Source organism: Chlamydotis macqueenii, chromosome 1 (assembly GCF_036417535.1).
Source record: "Chlamydotis macqueenii isolate bChlMac1 chromosome 1, bChlMac1.mat, whole genome shotgun sequence".
NCBI classification, from domain to species: domain Eukaryota; kingdom Metazoa; phylum Chordata; class Aves; order Otidiformes; family Otididae; genus Chlamydotis; species Chlamydotis macqueenii.
In genome coordinates, this window is record NC_141556.1 from 39,003,912 (window position 1) to 39,021,207 (window position 17,296).

At 37.7% G+C, this 17,296-nt stretch overlaps 1 protein-coding gene across 1 annotated transcript in view; it reads left to right on the forward strand.

Annotated features, from left to right (window-relative positions):
- MYRFL (myelin regulatory factor like) overlaps nt 1-16,581 on the forward strand; it is a 49,266-nt gene extending 32,685 nt beyond the window's left edge. Inside the window, exons 14-25 of the mRNA XM_086740035.1 lie at nt 904-1,067; nt 1,663-1,726; nt 2,902-2,987; nt 3,769-3,840; nt 3,963-4,006; nt 4,133-4,297; nt 8,920-8,994; nt 11,760-11,847; nt 12,069-12,143; nt 14,165-14,273; nt 16,327-16,401; nt 16,495-16,581. Of these exons, the coding sequence (XP_086596161.1) occupies nt 904-1,067; nt 1,663-1,726; nt 2,902-2,987; nt 3,769-3,840; nt 3,963-4,006; nt 4,133-4,297; nt 8,920-8,994; nt 11,760-11,847; nt 12,069-12,143; nt 14,165-14,273; nt 16,327-16,401; nt 16,495-16,581 (1,104 nt within the window). The remainder of the gene's footprint in view (nt 1-903; nt 1,068-1,662; nt 1,727-2,901; nt 2,988-3,768; nt 3,841-3,962; nt 4,007-4,132; nt 4,298-8,919; nt 8,995-11,759; nt 11,848-12,068; nt 12,144-14,164; nt 14,274-16,326; nt 16,402-16,494) is intronic.
- Nucleotides 16,582-17,296: the final 715 nt, after the last annotated feature.

A 17,296-nucleotide genomic window follows, 5' to 3' on the forward strand; every position in this document is an offset into this window, starting at 1 on the left:
CTTCATTTGAGGTTTAATGGCATCAGTCTAGTTGTACATTAGTATGAGAAAGCTGTTCTTTCAAACACAGCAAAGAAAGTATGCTATTATCATGCTCCTGCAGTGGATCAGTAACCATTTTTGGCTCAGAAATGGATAAAATACTTACTACCTGGATGGTTGTACTGAGGGCTTCTCCAGCAGCAGATTGATACCTAGGTGATAAGCAGGGGTCGGAAGAATAGAAGGCTTTTTCTGGGTAAAATATTCAGAAGGAGTAAATGGAGAGTGTCTGACTGTATTAGTTGTGGAGCTGATCATAGTGTTAGAACTTACAGGACTCCTGTAAGGGGCTGGAGAGGTTGAAGGGGAGAATAAAATATCATACCATCACAGCTTGACCTCTGGTTTGGATCTTGATTCCCTGTCTCACTGATTCCTGTGTGATTCACATTTTGTGTACAACATGGATAGAAACTCTGGCTTGTCTGAGCCAGGTTAGTCAATCGTGTAGGTAGATGGTTGGATGTACATTTTTCTAAGGGATTCTGAAATCTGTGTTCAGCTGCAGCATTAGAAATCAAATAGTAGGTGCCTGTTGTGACAGTGTTAAGGTTTAAAATTCAACACAGTATGAAGGTAAAAGATAGTTTAAATTCTTGGCCTATGAAACCCTTTAGCTTCTTCAAATTTTTCTGCAAGTCCTCATTTTCAATTTACTGCAAATTGCACATAAAGAATTTTTGCTATCTAGCAAAAGGTTTTTATAGTCGGAAGTGCATACCATTTATAGTGAGAGAACTTGTGTTTGCATTTTAAATATTCAATGTACCGTTACATAGGTGAATTCTGTACACATTACCATTTGTTACATATGATTGATGAACATACTGTATCTACTTTTGTCATTGTTTTGCTTCTCAGGATCAGATCTTTATGGAGAATGTTGGTGCTGTAAAGCAGCTTTGTAAACTAACCAACAATCTTGAAGTCAGAATAGAAGAACTGGAACAGTGGAATAGGAAACTGGCCAGGCTGAAACGGATGAGCAGTTTAAAGTCAACAGTCAGTGAAGAGAGCAAAGTCAGGTACCTCTGTCTGGAATGTTCTCTGATAGTTGTCACAGAAATTGGTAAAGAGGTCTCTGTGGTAGAAGTTAAAAACAGTTTGGCTTGATAGTGGAGTTCAGCTCATTTCCAGCATTTAAGTTGTGCAAAAAATGCAAATTTCTCGTATTTTTTAACTCACTGACAAAATTAATATTTGAAATGGCTGTTAAATTGCAGTCATTTTTGGAATTGCTTCTGTTGCATAAAGCAGGAGTAGATTATGTCCTGTTACACCCCTTGAGCTTGGAAATTGCTGCTAAGAGAAATCTATGGAGCTACTTCTGCAAGGAAGAATTTTCATTAGTGCTTCGGTGGAAGTGATGAGCATTTTCTATTTCTAAACCATTTCCCCAAGTTTTCTTTGAAATCAAATGTAGCATTTAATAGCATTCACCTGAATGAGTTAACTAGAAGTATTTGTTCTTGAAAATTAATCTGATGACACTTCTGCCTTTCTCTTTTTCAGTGTTAAAATTGCAAAAGCAAGTGACATTAACGCTCTATTCAAAGTGACTCTTTTTCATTTATTAGTTGCTGAAGTATTTGAATGTTAAAGAGATTTTGTCTCTTACAGCAGGTGTAGTCGAGCTACTAGTCTTTTGCCATCAAAAAAATCAGTCCCGCTAAAATCCAACAAGGTGAGTGAAATTAAATATATGAAATATGCCTATGAGAGAGTTTTTGTAAGTGCTGAAATATTGGTGAAAGCTTTCATATTTCTAAATATAGAATCAAACTCCTTAGCCAGAATTATTTAGTGTCATGCTAGAATCTTAAAAACTAACTATACTGAGATAGAAAATACATATGAGACATTTCCACTTCTTGGCTGTGCATTGTGTGTGTGAGAGTAGATACGTGCTGTGTGATGGTGTGAAGGAGAGGACCTCAGCAGGAGGGAATTTTTCAGCCTGTAGGTGTGCTCACGTGGTGCAGTGTGGCCTTACACAGAAATTCTCGTTTCGGTTTGGAAGTCTGCACAGTGATAACTCTTCCTCAGCTTGCTTTCTTGGATGAGTCTTTCACTGTAGTTTTCAGTTGGCGTTTCCTGTTTTCTACTGGATAATGCTGTCTTTCAGGTGGTTAAGACCTGGATAGCAGGTCATTGCTATTGCTGAATGACTTCCTCTTGCCCATATCCTGGTATAGGAAGAGGAGACTCTTTTTCGCAGGGATTGAATGAGTTAGGGAATATATGTTGACCTTTTTCAAGACAGTCTTCCTAGGCTGCTAAGTCCTGTTCTTTAAGATGAACTAACGCTCGTTTGCCTACCTTGCTTTTGTCAGTGCCAGAGAGCAAGAGAAAATAACAGGTCAAATGTTCTTTAATCCGTAATGACAATCAAATGCTCCATCATCTCAGATCATCCTACTTGTCTGGAAAGTGCCTTTCTTCTGTATTTATGCCAGCCCTGGTTTAACATGGTCTGAGCATATGCTGAAAGCTGCTCATCTTTTAGTTCTGCCACTGCTCACTATGTTCTTAATTTGATTTTGAAGTACTTCAAGAGTGTGAAAAATGGCAGGAAGAAAACAGAAGGAGCTGTTATTTCTACCCACCCTTTTTTCCTGTGTCATGTTTGTGTCCCCATACGATCAACACTGTGCAAGGCACTCACAGTTTTAGGGAGCCTTTCATTACTTATGTTTTTCTCCTTATAGATGTTGACCCCTGTATAAGGATGGCTTGTATGGTTCCTCTGAAAGAAACAAGATTAACTTAAAGTCAGACTAATGTAGTATTTCTTAATCTACTGGTAGTAGCTGAGTTATGTGCCACTTAAATTAACCAAACTTTTTTTTTGTTTTCTAGGTTTGTTTATCAAAGGGGAAAGAGTTGTGCTCTGTGAAGATTTTCCGGGTGACTATAATAGCTTTGATTGCTATTATGGCACTATGGTAACAATTAATTATCAACAAGTTGACTTGTTTCTCCCTACCCCTTTCTACTTATCTCATCATAAAGAAGATTGCAGTGTTTTTCTTCTTTTCACCCTTCCTACTCAAAGAACACAACGTACTAAAATTAACAGTGAATATACCTGGTAATACCGTAACATTGAAATTGTTTTAGAAAAGTGAGATACTCATGTGGTGCACACACAACTAATCTCTGACAATGAAACAAGGTATAGTGCACCCTGATTGTATCTTGGTGGCTTGTGCTACAGATCCAAAGCTGGACTTGTGAGATTCCGCGTGTTTTATACAATCATTCTGTGCCTAAGTACAGTTTCTGATGTACGGAGTGATTCTGTTATGTGAAATGAAGCTGAAGTTGTTTCCAATGTGGTGGGCAGTCCTGTGACTCTAAAAGTTTAACTTGTGACCTTGGACTTGTGGAAAGGAAAGTATGCTCTGGACTTTTGTGATTGCCATTGTCTGTTTCCAGTCTGAAAACCTGTGGCTTACAGTCTCTCTGTGAACTGAGTACTTGGAACTGGTGTTGTGATTCTATTTACAATGGAAAACTGACCATATTTTGTGTTGAATTTAGCTGTGTACAAGTATCTGTTCTAAAACCCATTAAATTCAGTTGAAATTTTTCCCATTTAAGGGGAAGTGATCAAATAGTTTACTCTTACAGTACTACATTTGGACAAGGTGCTGTCGAGGTATTATTCGTATTATTTTACATGAGAGATGGATGTAAATCTGCAGAATAATTATCTTTCTACAGTGCTTTGACAATATCGACCCTGTGTTTACTTAGTGTTCATGACAGACACTTTGAGAAACATCCGATTTACAGGCAAGTAGTTGAATTAGTGTTAGTCAATTAGAATTAGTAATAGAGTGTGGACCAATCTGCTTTGGTCCACAACTCTGATGTCCATTTCTTAATGAGTTGTTTTTCTTTTTCTTCATCACCAGTACCTCAAGTTCTGTTGCACTCTCTCCCTCTACGACTACAGCAGGTACTGTATCTCTGCTGGTCTGCATACACATGGCAGACTTTCAATTTCTGTGCTATTATGAAATGCCACTAGACACACAGCGCTAGTGGAAATTATGTCTGGTTTATTATTTTTTTTTTCCTTTAGCATTGCAGGGGGAAAGCACAATTTCTCAGAGCACGCAACCTGTCAGCAGGATCCCTGAAGTGAATTTCTGTGACATTTTGCCTTGTGACAAGGTCTATTGTTGTCCAATTCATCTACAAAAAGTCAAATTTCTAAATTATGAGAAAACCAATGCAAAGGAGAAACGTAAGTTGAAATTTTAATTTCTATTATTTACTATTTGAACAAACACTATATGAAGAGTGTGGAGGAAGGGGCAAGAATATTTAAAGGCTTCCAATAAAAGTGCCTGGTCCAGAGGTTTAAAAAAATCCTGATACAACTAATCATCACTGCAATTAATGTATTTTTGAAAAACCTGGCCTGATTACCTTTAAGAGTTCTGAATCCTAAGATGTTTTGTCAGGTGTCACTGTTCTTCTTGGTCATTCATGCTAAATGATTTCATGTGAACCAGAAAGTCACTAATCCCTTTAATTAACCTTTGGCTACAGTTGTCAGGAGTTGACTGGGAGTAGTGGAGGGTGAATTAACAGATGTAAAATGACCCAAACTACTTAACGGTGTCACAGTGTGGTGATACTACATCTTTTCTGTGGGCAGAGACAGAAATTTAATTGCCAGAAAATGTAAAACCTAGAATTAAACCTCTGCCCGTTCAGGCAAGGTATTTGAGTAGAGAAATGTAATTTGCAGGCAGAGCTCTATGAAATAAATTACTTTTACTGGAGTGAATTCTTTTTCAGATATTGTCTGCCAGATGTTATATGCGTAATATATCAGTAGGTATATTGTTTACAACTTTTATAATATTTATAAGAAAGATTTTATATATAAAGGTATGTAAAAGTTGTTGGAATCTGTATTCCTCTTTCCCAGACCATAACATCATCAGTGTCTAGAAGCAAGTGTTAGTATTACTAAACCCAGCATTCATACTCTTCCTTTCTTGGCCTTGAGAACAATTTTTGCACCAACCACAGCTGGCAAGTTGAGGGGAAATTGGGGATGAATGCAGTTCAGCCCCTGAAATAGAAATATCTACCAGGGCAGACATTGCCAATTGCTGTGACGCTCTTGCCACATGAACAGTTTCAGTGGGATTCACCCACTGGCAGTTCTTTGTACCGCAACGTGCTGTTGTCTGCGGACAGCCTGCGTGTGAGCGGTCCTTGTGATTCTTGTGATTAGTGCTGCAGTAAGCCCCGTGGCAGATACAACTCAATATACTGCTTTCCAGAGGTCATACCTAAGTGATTTGTATTGCTCTGAAGCCTGAAAGAGTGTTGATTAATTAAGAAGACATTAATCTCCTTTATAAATGAGGGAACTGTAGACGGATGAAAATGAAATACGAAAACCTTCTATCCCCAGCTGGCTGCTTTCAATGCTAGGTGGAAAAAGAAGATAAGAATAAACACAAAGCATTACTTTCTCAAGGTCTTATGCTCCAAATAGCATTAAGTGTGGATCCAAGAGTGAAAAATCAGCACAGTACACAAGCTACTGAAAGATTTCAGGTCTGCACAAGTTTAATGAAGGTGAATGTCTCCCCAGATGGAAAGTAACAATGTCAATATGAAATCCAAATAAGGAAAACCAACAAGCTGCTTAATGTAGCTGTAGCCAAGATAAATGAAAAGGAAAATGTTTTCAGAAGAAAAAGCTAAGAGTCAAATACGGGAAATAATAAAGATAAACAGTGGATATTTTAGAGTGAGCTGATTAGTCTGGTTCATGCAAAGATAAAACTATTTGACACTACAGTTGAGTTACATGCTAATTTAGGAGTTCATATTTAACAGACCTTTTACTGTTCTGCCATGCGATACCCGAATTCTGTGGGTGCAGGCTACTACTGAGTGCGTCCAGTGCAGATCCTAACCTCTTGAATCTCAGATTCATTGAGAAGACTGTTAGGATTATTGAGTAGAAACAGAGGCATTAATAAGCAAGAGAAAACTTATTAAATAAAAATTCAGCACATCTTTATGTAGTCTTACATGTGGCCTTTTCTCTCATGCTTTATTGTTTTAATAACTGTTTTTTCTGAAGGATTTAGACTTTCAAATGCCTGTTGGTTTCAGTGGAAAGGAGGAGCCTGAATACCCTCCAGCATCTGGGCCTTTTCTGCTCTCTGCTTCCCTGCCATTAGTTCTTATTGCTCACCCCTTTTCTTTACTTTCTCTTGAGAGTGTTGTTTCTCCCTGGTGTCTCTCCCCTCACAATAAAAGCTTGGTGAGGACTTCTGCTGGATTTTGGTCAACTTCATGCATTTTAATTTATTGTCTTCAGATGGTAGTTAACAGATTCATAGCAAGGTACTACCACAAGAAATCATCCGCAGGTTTTTTCCATACTGCTTATGCAATATTACAACTTAGAATCATAGAATCATAGAATGGTTTGGATTGGAAAGGACCTTTAAAGGCCATCTAGTCCAACTCCCCTGCAAGGAGCAGGGACATCTCCAACCAGATCAGATTGCTCAAATTAAAACCAGAAAGTACTTGAGGAAAAAAAAAGGATGCCAGAATTATTGGATGAGTTTATCTAAATCTTATCTGCAGGTAATGGTTGTCCTCATTACATTCTGGTTGTGCTCGTACTTTTTTATTGGTTATTGAATTGGATCTTCACACCCCACGTCAGCCTTTGAGAAAGCCCTCAGAGCTACCTTATGTTACAGAGTGGAAGTTTACCACAATTTATTGAAGACTGCTACGGTGGTTTTTTGGTGGTTCCTGATGTTCTCAATTGGCAACTAGAGCTCCAAATAAAATAACTTCAGGGTCCTGTTTTCTACATTTCATTTGCATTGCATCAGCTTAAAGGACAGTGAAACAGTAATTTGATGAAGAGTAAAAAACCAAATAAAAATAATTTTCTATACTCATTACTGACTCAGTTTAAATAGTTGAAACCTTAGTGAAGTAAATCTGTCATCATCCTAGTTTTAATACAGATTTCTGATACCCACTAATGCTTTCTTCCATCATCTGTCAAAGAATCACAGTATTAAGTGTTTAGAAATTCAGAGTATGTAATAAATATTCCTGCCAACACTTGCATAGCTGAAGTATTGTATCTACAGGGAGAATATCTTTCTTTCAGTGAGCAATCTTTTACCTTTACCAGGGGATATAGGTTTTCCTACAGAATAGTTCTCCCTTAATGAGAATGCAAAAAGGCAGGGAACATTCAATGCATTGCTAACATATCTAGACTATTAAGAGAAAACAGCAGAAAGTGAAAGGAAGATATGACCACTAGTTTGCAAATTAAAAGGAAGAATGAGAGAATTAATACGTCTTTTTTAGATCTGCCTCAAGATGTCCTGTACGTGTATAAGTGATTGCATGTGTTCAGTAGCCGTTTTTCTAGGTGTGTGATAGCAGATCACAGTGTGTGATAGCAGAACACATCTGGGACAGCAGATGACCACTAAATGCAACAGTTACCACCCAAATTGACAGAACTGGCAGATCTGTATGATGAGCAAGTAAATACAAAGTGGATTCAAGGAATAATTGGCAGCAGTACCACAGAATCATAACAAAACACAAAGATGATGGAAATCCCAGAGATTATTTTGTATTATATTGCTTCTGGGTCCTCAAATTCCAGTTGTTAATGTTGTTCCATGCTCTCAGTCACCTACTAGCATGAGGAAAGTCTGAATTTTCATATTTCCTAATACTGAAATGAAAACCAAAATCTGGAATGAATAATAAAATAGTAAGGTCAGTCCAGCTGTCTTTTTTTTCAGTTTCAGTGAAATAATGCATTTTGATCCTTCCTTTTGTAAAATAAAATTTGATAGAATGAAGCAATGACTTCTGTTCTAAACAGTAATTTTGAAATCAGTGTGTTTCCTTTGGAAAATGTGGGAATGGAGCATTTTGATATTCTAGAATTATGTGATTCAGTTTTATCCCAGATGAAATGGTATTTGATGAAGCATGTTCATTTAGGCATGGTCAGCATTTCTCAGTGCCAGTTTATTGATAACATGTCTCTGGACAGATTCTTGGCTGGCAGTTAGTGTAAAAGAACAGGAATCACTTTAAACCATTTCCCATGGGCTTGAAGGGCCTTTTGCCTTCCACAGGTTGTTTGATGTGATGATTATTCAAAACAAAGTTCACTTTTCTAGAGAAATGCTGAGAAAATGATTAGAGTAAAAAAAAGTCATCAGCTTATATTTCCCAGCGTTTAAAATTGCAGAGGTGACATCAGTGAACATGGTGATCATGTTGTTAGAGCTGTGTATTAGTTTCTTTAATTTGATGACTCATTCTTCTCTCTCTGTAGTACTGTATCTTGCTTGAGTCAGTCCTCAGTGTCTTACATCTCACGTTGAAAAAGCTAAATTATTCCCTGGCCTATGTTTACATGGCAGATGCCTATTTATTAATTTTCTCACTAATGAGAAAGATGTGGTTTTATGATCAGATTTGTGCTGGAGTGCCTGACTGGATGTTGACTTCTGCTTTGGCTCTCTGTTATAACAATTGGTGATATTCTGTGTGTGGGATGAAATATTTTCTATTAGGTTATTTTTTGAAATGTTTTAGATATCCAGTGGAATTTCAAAAACTTGTTTCTTGTAACCTATAAAGTCTTTTGACTGTATATATCCTCTTCTGAATAGAGGTGTTTTGTATTTTCAAGGTTTCTCTTGTTGGTTATGCATGCCTTTATCCAAGAGATAATTAGCAAAACATCTTCTGGTGTTGTGTTCATATTTTGCTGTTACAACTGTGCAAGGCTAACTTGAGGACATTTGTACATACATGCTTTTCCAGGAAACCAAAGTAACATGTTACCTGAACAAGATCCAGTCAGAAAATCTAATGGAATACCTGATCTTGGAAATGACTGTAAGTCCCGTATCTTTTAAAAAAAAACTATTGAATCATGTAATTGTGTAACTTTGAAGAGCTACTTTTAGGCTTGGAATTCTGCTGCTGGAATTTAGAGAAGTTTCATTTGTAACTGGTCATTATAGAGAATTAGCACTTAGGAATCTGTTAAATACCTGTGATTCACTATAATTTTCTTGTCATTGCAATTTATTCTTACTACTTCATTAGATTTCTATAGACACTCTGTCTGCACTCTCTAGAGTGTTCTTAAACTTGGCTTCAGGTGCAGTAAAATGACAAGTGACGTTTTCTTTGACGGGGGCTGAAATCTTGTGAGGTGCTCATCACTGCAAACCCTTACACAGCAAAATGCTTGAGCATATGAGCGTGGTATTTATGTGCAGGAAATGCATCATACAGTGTAAAGGAAGTGTTTGGGGTTTGGCCCGGTTGACCTAATGGATTATAAACCTCGGGTGCTGAAAGGGGCCATCTCTACCTTAGGATCCTGACACTGCCTGCATCAGTGGAGATGAAATGAAGTTCTTCAACACGGGACATTTGGCTTGATTTCAGTCCCCTTTTAGTGACTATGTACTGCTGTCAGAGCCAATCTGGGCTGAAAATATTGATTCTTTTCCATGCAGATGAGTATCTGCTGATTATGTATTTTGTAATGGTATGCTCTGACATTCATTCAGTGTGAGCAGGATTATGCCTTGTCTTTTCTGTTTATGTGGATGCTCTGTTTTATGGTCTGGTTTTTTTTTTAATAAATGCTCAATTAGACAGTATTTGGATGATAAAATATCTATATGCTGGCATGCACTTAAAGCAAGTTGCTACCCAGTGCCATGGGAGGAATAGAACACAGGTTCTGCTTGTTGCCTGGGTGTGCCCTAGGGATATGATCTGGAAAAAGTCATTCCTCTCCTGATTTTTTTTTTGCATGGCTACACACCTCAGAAAAGGGCCTCTGTGGCGTTACTATGATACATATAATGAGATGCTGTGTCAGAGGAAAATGTTCTTCAGTGCTAGTTCTTTGAGATTAACATGCTCAGTTTCCCTCTGTCACTTAAGTATACGTGTGGATATTTGCATGCTGAAAGTTAAGTATATACCACCACACAGATGTGTTATAATCAGAGCACAGATCAGCCTGTAATCACCAAGTTTCTTTGCAAAGCAGAGAACTGTTGCTGTAGAACAGAGGAACAGAAACACAAAACCAGTGTTCACAGTGTGATGTGAAGAGCAGGCTTGGGCCAGCTGAACCAGGTTGTCCTTATGCTTTCTGCACCAGATTGCAAGACATAAAATATCAGCAGCTCGATGCTGCAGGCAACAGCTGGAGTCTGGCTATCCACTGATGGCTCAGACACTCTATCCCCCCAACCTGGGCCTTCCCCAAACCACTGGCAGTGTGAGCCTGGTCCACTTTGGGGATTAAACCTGTTCAGCCCCTTCTGATTGAGGGCCCTCCACAGTTCAGGCTGAAGTGAACTGGTTTAGGAGTCTGAGATGTTGCAGATCCTAACTATGGACCGTTCCAATGCTGTAAATGCATCCAGAAGAAATAAGCTTTTGAAGATGCAGCTCGGTGCAGTGATTGCTAGGCCAACTGTGAAAGCAGAAGCTATGCTGCTGTGTTAGCACACTGGTTCTTGCCACCTGACTCTTCCCCAGGATTGATGTGCCTCAGGGAAGAGGCCATACTCTTCATGTCACCCTAACTGTGCACCTTAGAGAACACCTGCATGGCGCAGAGATGCTGGCCCAAGGTACCACAGGAAGCCTGTGGCAAATGGAGGAACCTAGTCCAGCCTGGTTAGGGACATAATCACTTTGGTAATCAGTTACTTTCATCATCTTCCCTGGTAATCAGTACACCAGCTATGATTTGATGTTGTTTTTTGCCCCGGAAACTAGTCTTTCAATTTTACTAGTGTCTAGATATCTAACTGCATTGCGTGCTGCCCTGAAACATATTTTATATGTACATAAGTATAAATACAGTGTATATACATCTGTTTATACATAAGAAGTTGAGCTAATTCTAAAATACAAATTTGTATAGAGTTTTTCTTCCATATTCCCATTCCTCAGACTGTAAACTTCCTCCAAGTTCAGGATGTAAGTGTTTGGAAGCTATCAGTAGAGTATCCTGCTACCACTGGGTTTAGTTCCTATTGCCACAGTGTACTTAGAATCAAAGTGCATATGTATTTTTGGTTAGCTGAGCATGATTTTGGTTCATATTTCCTGATATTCGTATGTGTAGCATATTACAGAACTCTTTAAGTTCTTCCGAGTTCAAGGCAGCGTTTTAAGTAGAAATTGTAATATTCATTAGAGTTTGGTACTTTTTATGTACATAGGATTAAAGCAAGTTTTGTTACATTCTAAATTATTTCTCTCCGCAAAGAGAATGTTTTTCAAATTAATGGTTATTTGCATGATCATGGTTTATAATACATCCTACTTGGACTACCATAAAAATAGCCTTCAATGTCTGCCCAAAATAAAATGTTAGATATTAGGTGCCTGTCCAGGATATTTGTCCTTGTAAATCGAACAAGGATCTTATCTCCCCTATAATGGCAGAATTAAAGGTTATCAGCGAAAGGCTTTTTACTGAGCACTAATTTAGACCTGTAGGAATTCCTGTAGTGGCAAACAAGGGAGTCAATGCCACTGTATTAACTGCAATTTTATTATGCTCTTATCTAAGATTTCTGAAATAATTAAGAAGAAAACATTATTCTTAATATTTTTAGGGATTGATACAACAATCAGTTCCATACAGATTTTGGAAACTCAGCAAAGCATTGACAGTCGCTATTGTAGTAAAAATCTACAGTGCAGGTGGGTAAATTGTTTTATTATCCTTTATTATGATGGAATAGAATACTATTAATGTGGCATGGCTACTTGGCTGGCTCCTTCTCACAGTTGTTTCCTCTAGTGTGCAGGAGATTTTTTACCTTTTCATATTTTTTCTTTTAAAATTTAAATGCAATTTCTATGTTTTTGCAAAGATACTACCTACCTCCAAATCTTATGTGCATTAATACCACCTTTTTCAGGTCTGGAAATTATACCTATGTTATTCCTATTAACAAATATACACCCATGGATGTAGAAATCTCCCTGGAAATAAAGTAAGTACAATTAAAGATAACACATACATAACAAGAGAGTGGTTCACTTTTTTTTTTTGGATAGTAATTCTTGCATTATTTCTGTTGTGACACAAATTTGTCCCTGTTTAGAGGAATGGGATGAATCTATGCACAACTAAGTCTTTAATGTAAAGCTTTGAGTAGATCCTTTGTTGTAGCATAGGCCCAGTACCGCTCTCAGCACAATGACGATATCACCCATTGATGCAGATATTAAAATCCAGTAGTCCTAAGGTTCAGTCATTTGAGCAGACATGTATCCATTTTTCAGCAGAAATGTACACATATATTAACAGGATTGTGTCCTGTAGACTAGGCCACTAGAAATATTATTAGGAACACAACTCCAGGGAACACCCTTTTTGGCCTGTTATGCCAAGCACTGTGCAGGAACCTCTCATAATGCATAAAATTGTGACTTAGAGCAGGAATAAGCAGCAAACTTATTCCTCTCAGCAGATATTTTCTTCTCAAATAGAAGTCTAGCTCCATGGTGTTCTCCCAGAAGTAAATCCTTTCTTTTTGGGTTCTTCTCCAAGATAGGCCAGCGATAGCCAGAACAGGCGCCAAACACTCTGCTTGATAACACTTCATGACTCCAGTCTCTTCAAGAAAGGGTTCTGTGGAGTTATAGATGGTCTTTAGGTTCAGTCTTTTGATCTTGAATATTATCCTTTTAAATATCCGCCTTTTTCAGATAAGAGGAAATATAACAGAACTCCTGAAGTGCTTGCCTGCTTTTCTACAGCAACTGAAAATCTCTTTTTAAGTGTATGCCATTCTGAAAAAATGCGACCCTCCCATGTAGGGATTAATACATCATGCTCAGAGTTTCACTGTAGCAGGTGCTGAGTTTATTTTGGATATTGGTTTGTGGTTTGGGAAGAGGGGGATTTTCAATACATACCTTTGTTATGAACTTTTACTAAACAAAGCCACAAACTTAACAAAACCAAAAACACTTAAGAAAGCCCAAACATATTTTTATTATTGCTGTGTCCAGATATTATAAGACACTGTAACTACTTCAAAAATTTGGAAAAAATATGTGCTTGCTGAATAAAATCAAATGAAATCAACACACACTACTGACAGCCTGTCTAGGACAGAGAATCTGCCGTATGTGAATAATATGCTTTAAAATTGATGTTTCTTAAATACCCAGTTAAGGTTGTGAAAGGACGTTTTGCTGCGGGTGCTTTATTGTTTCCCACAGCATAAACTGTAGATATTGATGTCATCTTTTCCCCATCTTCTGCTTTCATTTCTTCTGTTAGCCATTGCCATATCTAGGTTCCTTTGCATCTCCAAGGCTTTTTTGGTTTTTTTATACTCTTCTCAGAAAAGCCATCTGGTAAGCTAGGAAGTGCTGGAAACTCTTCCTAGAGATAGTTTGGAGAAGATATGACCACGAGGTCTTTGCTGTTGAAGAGTTCTGAATAAAATTCTGTTTACCACTGTTTTCCCAGATAAAGTCTGGGATATTTTTGCTTCTTTTTAATGATATATTTGCATGTGTACGGTAGTAAATGGGAGTTATTTATAGAGGTCCCTGTTGTAAGGCTTATTATAGAGTTGTCATCCATAAAATTGATGTTGTGTTTAGATGCCCAGGTACCCTCTGGTACAGGTATATTGTGCCTCTGCATGATGTCAGCCATGCAACTCAAGCATGTCATGACCATTAATTTGTATAAAAAGTCATATACAATAGCTTCTGGTATGAACATGCTTAAGGTTAGAGGAAGTTTAGTGTACTTTTCTAGATTTATCTTAACAACTGTAAATATCACTCAGGTTTCCAAATGAAAAACATCCTCCATTAGTGGGAGCAGATTAGAGGTTGGTGGCTTAGGTTTATCTCCTTCATATCAGCTAGTGAAGTAAGCTCCTCTGCTTTATTTCCCCACAATTCAATTCTATAGATATTGTATTTATATATATGATTCTTCTGTTTAAGAGCAATGCGATAGATCCTTATTTTTCTCTGTTTCTTGAAGCACCACAGAACCATTAATTATATTTCTCTGCAAAGTGACATTTGGAAATTATTGCTCCCCTTATTCTTCAAGCCAAAACAGTAGGAAGGATTTCCTAGAAACCACACAGGTAAGAGTTTTGCAGCAATACTCTGGCTTTTGGGGGTCATTTTTATAAAATTAATGGCTGCGAAAATCTGATCTTGATTAAGGTAGTAGAAATCCAAATGGTATTGAGTCTGCCAGTCATAGCTGGCTTTAGCATGAACATAATGAGATGCAGCCTTTTTGTAGGAGTCAGTTTTCTGCTGGCTTTTGTAAAAATCTTTCTAGTGAGTCTCTACAAGGTCATTTTTGAGTCTACTTTAACCTAACGCACCACTATAACTCATTGTATCTGCAGAGACACTTAAGAAATGGGAATACTTCTCACCTAGGACGTTAGGAGACAGAGTCCTTCAAACTCTCATCTACTCTACTGTTTCTATTATTGTCTTATGGGCAATGAATTCCGGTTTTAAAGTCTTAAATTCACTGGAAACAGTGATAGTATTCCCCTTTATTTCTGTGTGAACGGGAGTTTACCAGTAAGTCTCTCTAGGGAAAATTCTTCATTGTAAAAGCAAGTGTTGTTTACATGTTATTCTCTGGATTGCCCCGATGGGAATAAAAGCTATGAAAACATGTTGGCATTTCCCAGTAAAAAAAAATATTTAGAGACCAGATCTTGCAAACGTTTGATGATCTCCAATAAATTAATGAAGGCCTTAAACTCCCTTCAAACTCTCTGGAAATATGAGACTCTTTCAAGGCCTTGATTTGTCCACATTGCTTGGAAATATTTATTCTGGCTAAAACACTAGGAAAGGCAGAAGCAAGGATAGTAGCACTTCTGGACACATTGTAGGAGAAACCTCTGTGAAGTTGGAAGTCATTTTGGAGTGTTCTTTAGATTTCTGCTCTATAGTGCTCTATGTTATGTTCTTAATTGATTGTTAATTACTTTTTTGGTGCTTTGTCAAGCGAGAGCAGTTGGGATACCTCCACTCTTAAGCTGACTTTCTGTCTGACTTTTCAAATGTCTTTGCAAAAAGTTACAGGCTTCTCTGCAACTGCTGCAAAGCCAACAGAAAGTCAGAATTGTCCAGGTTTTGACCTGTCTGCCGTAATTCGAACAGAATTGAAACTAAGTCAGACCCAGAGAGTTTCGCAGTGCAGAAATATCCTTGAAGCTTACTGACGAAACTGGTTGACAACTGTCAACCTGAAATCCACATCAAAAGACTAAAGCTAACTAGCCTCCAGCAGCGGTGAACATTCTGGTTTGAGTCAGAGTAGAAATGCTGCCTATTGAATAGTTTTTTTTTCCAAGAGGATTTTCTTAGGGACTGCAAGACTTATTCCCTACCAAAGGGCAGGACAGCAATCATTTGGACTCAGCAGTCTCACATAAATTGTATTATGTGAACGTACCATCTTCAACAGAGAGAATGTGTCAGAAAGTGAAGGGAAGAGGGAAAGATGAAGGAGCTGAGATGATAGAAACTGATGAAATAAAAGTTACCATGCATCATTAGGTCAAAAAGAGATGAGTTTTGAATTTTGTTTTATTCAATGTAACATAAACATTTCCAGTACAAAGTATATTATGTCCTTTGTACATGGGAGGACACTGCAATCAAAAATAGCATGAAATCTTGCCCACATCTGTTTTTGAAATATGAGTGACAGAATATACAGAGGAACTTTCACTGCCATCTGAGGACTACTAAAGTTGCTATTTCAAAATCATCAGAATTGCCGTTTGCTACTATTACACCTTAAAGCTCTCTGTTACACCTTACACCTTAAAGCTCTCAGGCCACTTGGCATATCAGGAACAATCCCTATTTATTGTGGGATTTGCTTGGGAAACTAGAGAAGGAGTTCAGTTACTGAGAGCCAGCTGAGTGTCACTGGGAGCCAGACATCTGTCAGTTCCTGTGCAGAGCTGATCAGAGCAAACCCACATTTCAAGGTTTAAAGTCAGCACTTTGTCTTTAAATACTCTGACTATAGCTATCAAGTCTTGTTATTAAAATCACTTTACACTGCATTTGCCAAAAAATGTTTCCAGACCCTATCCTTCTCTCCTATTTAATGTAAAATAAGGTTATCTAATCTTTCTCTCATTTATCGTCTAGGGACGTCAGCATATTTGGACTCTCCCTGTAGCTAAACTGTATGACAGTGCATACTATTTCCGTGTGGCTGTACCGGTAAGCCTTTTCAAATGGCAACACAGCAAAAGACAAATAGCATTTGAACTTAGAGAAGATCCTATATGAATCTCCTTTATTTTCCTTCTACAGGGTTTTGCAAGCTGCTCAACAGACCCTTATTTTGCTGGAATATTTTTTACTGATCACTACTTCTATTTTTATCGGCAGTGTAACTAAAATGTCGCTGATCATTCTGTTTTTTGAGGAAAAGACAATGAAGCTCTTGATGTGAAAAAAAGACTTGTGAATGGCCCTGGGTATTTTTTTAAACATCTTTCTGAGCTGTATGGCACTTTCTTGCTTGTTTCACTTTTACATGTAAAAAAAGGAGAAAACCCAAGTGTTTGAGAACAACCGTAGCTCTGCATTTCGAGGAACTGTTTCTAAAAGGACATGAGGCGATGGAGTATGTGACACGTAAATAAAAAAATCCCATTGGTGGTCGTGAAGTTGTATGACATTGTACACAGAACAGATAAGAACAAATGGGTGGAAGCTCTGCTGATCTAGGATACACTCCAGTCTTCAGAAGACAGTAAGACAATAAAGTGTTATTTGCAGTCAGGAGACCTGCTTCTGTACTAAAGACATTTACCTTCTCTTAGTATCAGCTGCCCTTTATTTATATATAAATCTATTTTTTTTCCTAACAAAATCAAAACCAAACAAAACTAGAGAGAGAAATGCAGCACTATGCAAAGGCCCTCTAAAAAAAGTGCTGTTAAGTTAGGGAACAACAGGTCAATTCTATGGTGTGTGTAAGTATTTCCATTTCAGAAAGCAGTACCATAATTACCATTACGTTTGTGTGATTTAATGATGCTGCTGCAGTTTGAATGAGATATTTTTCAGCTACTTTTTTTTTTTTTTAAACTGTATGGCAGGAATGAAC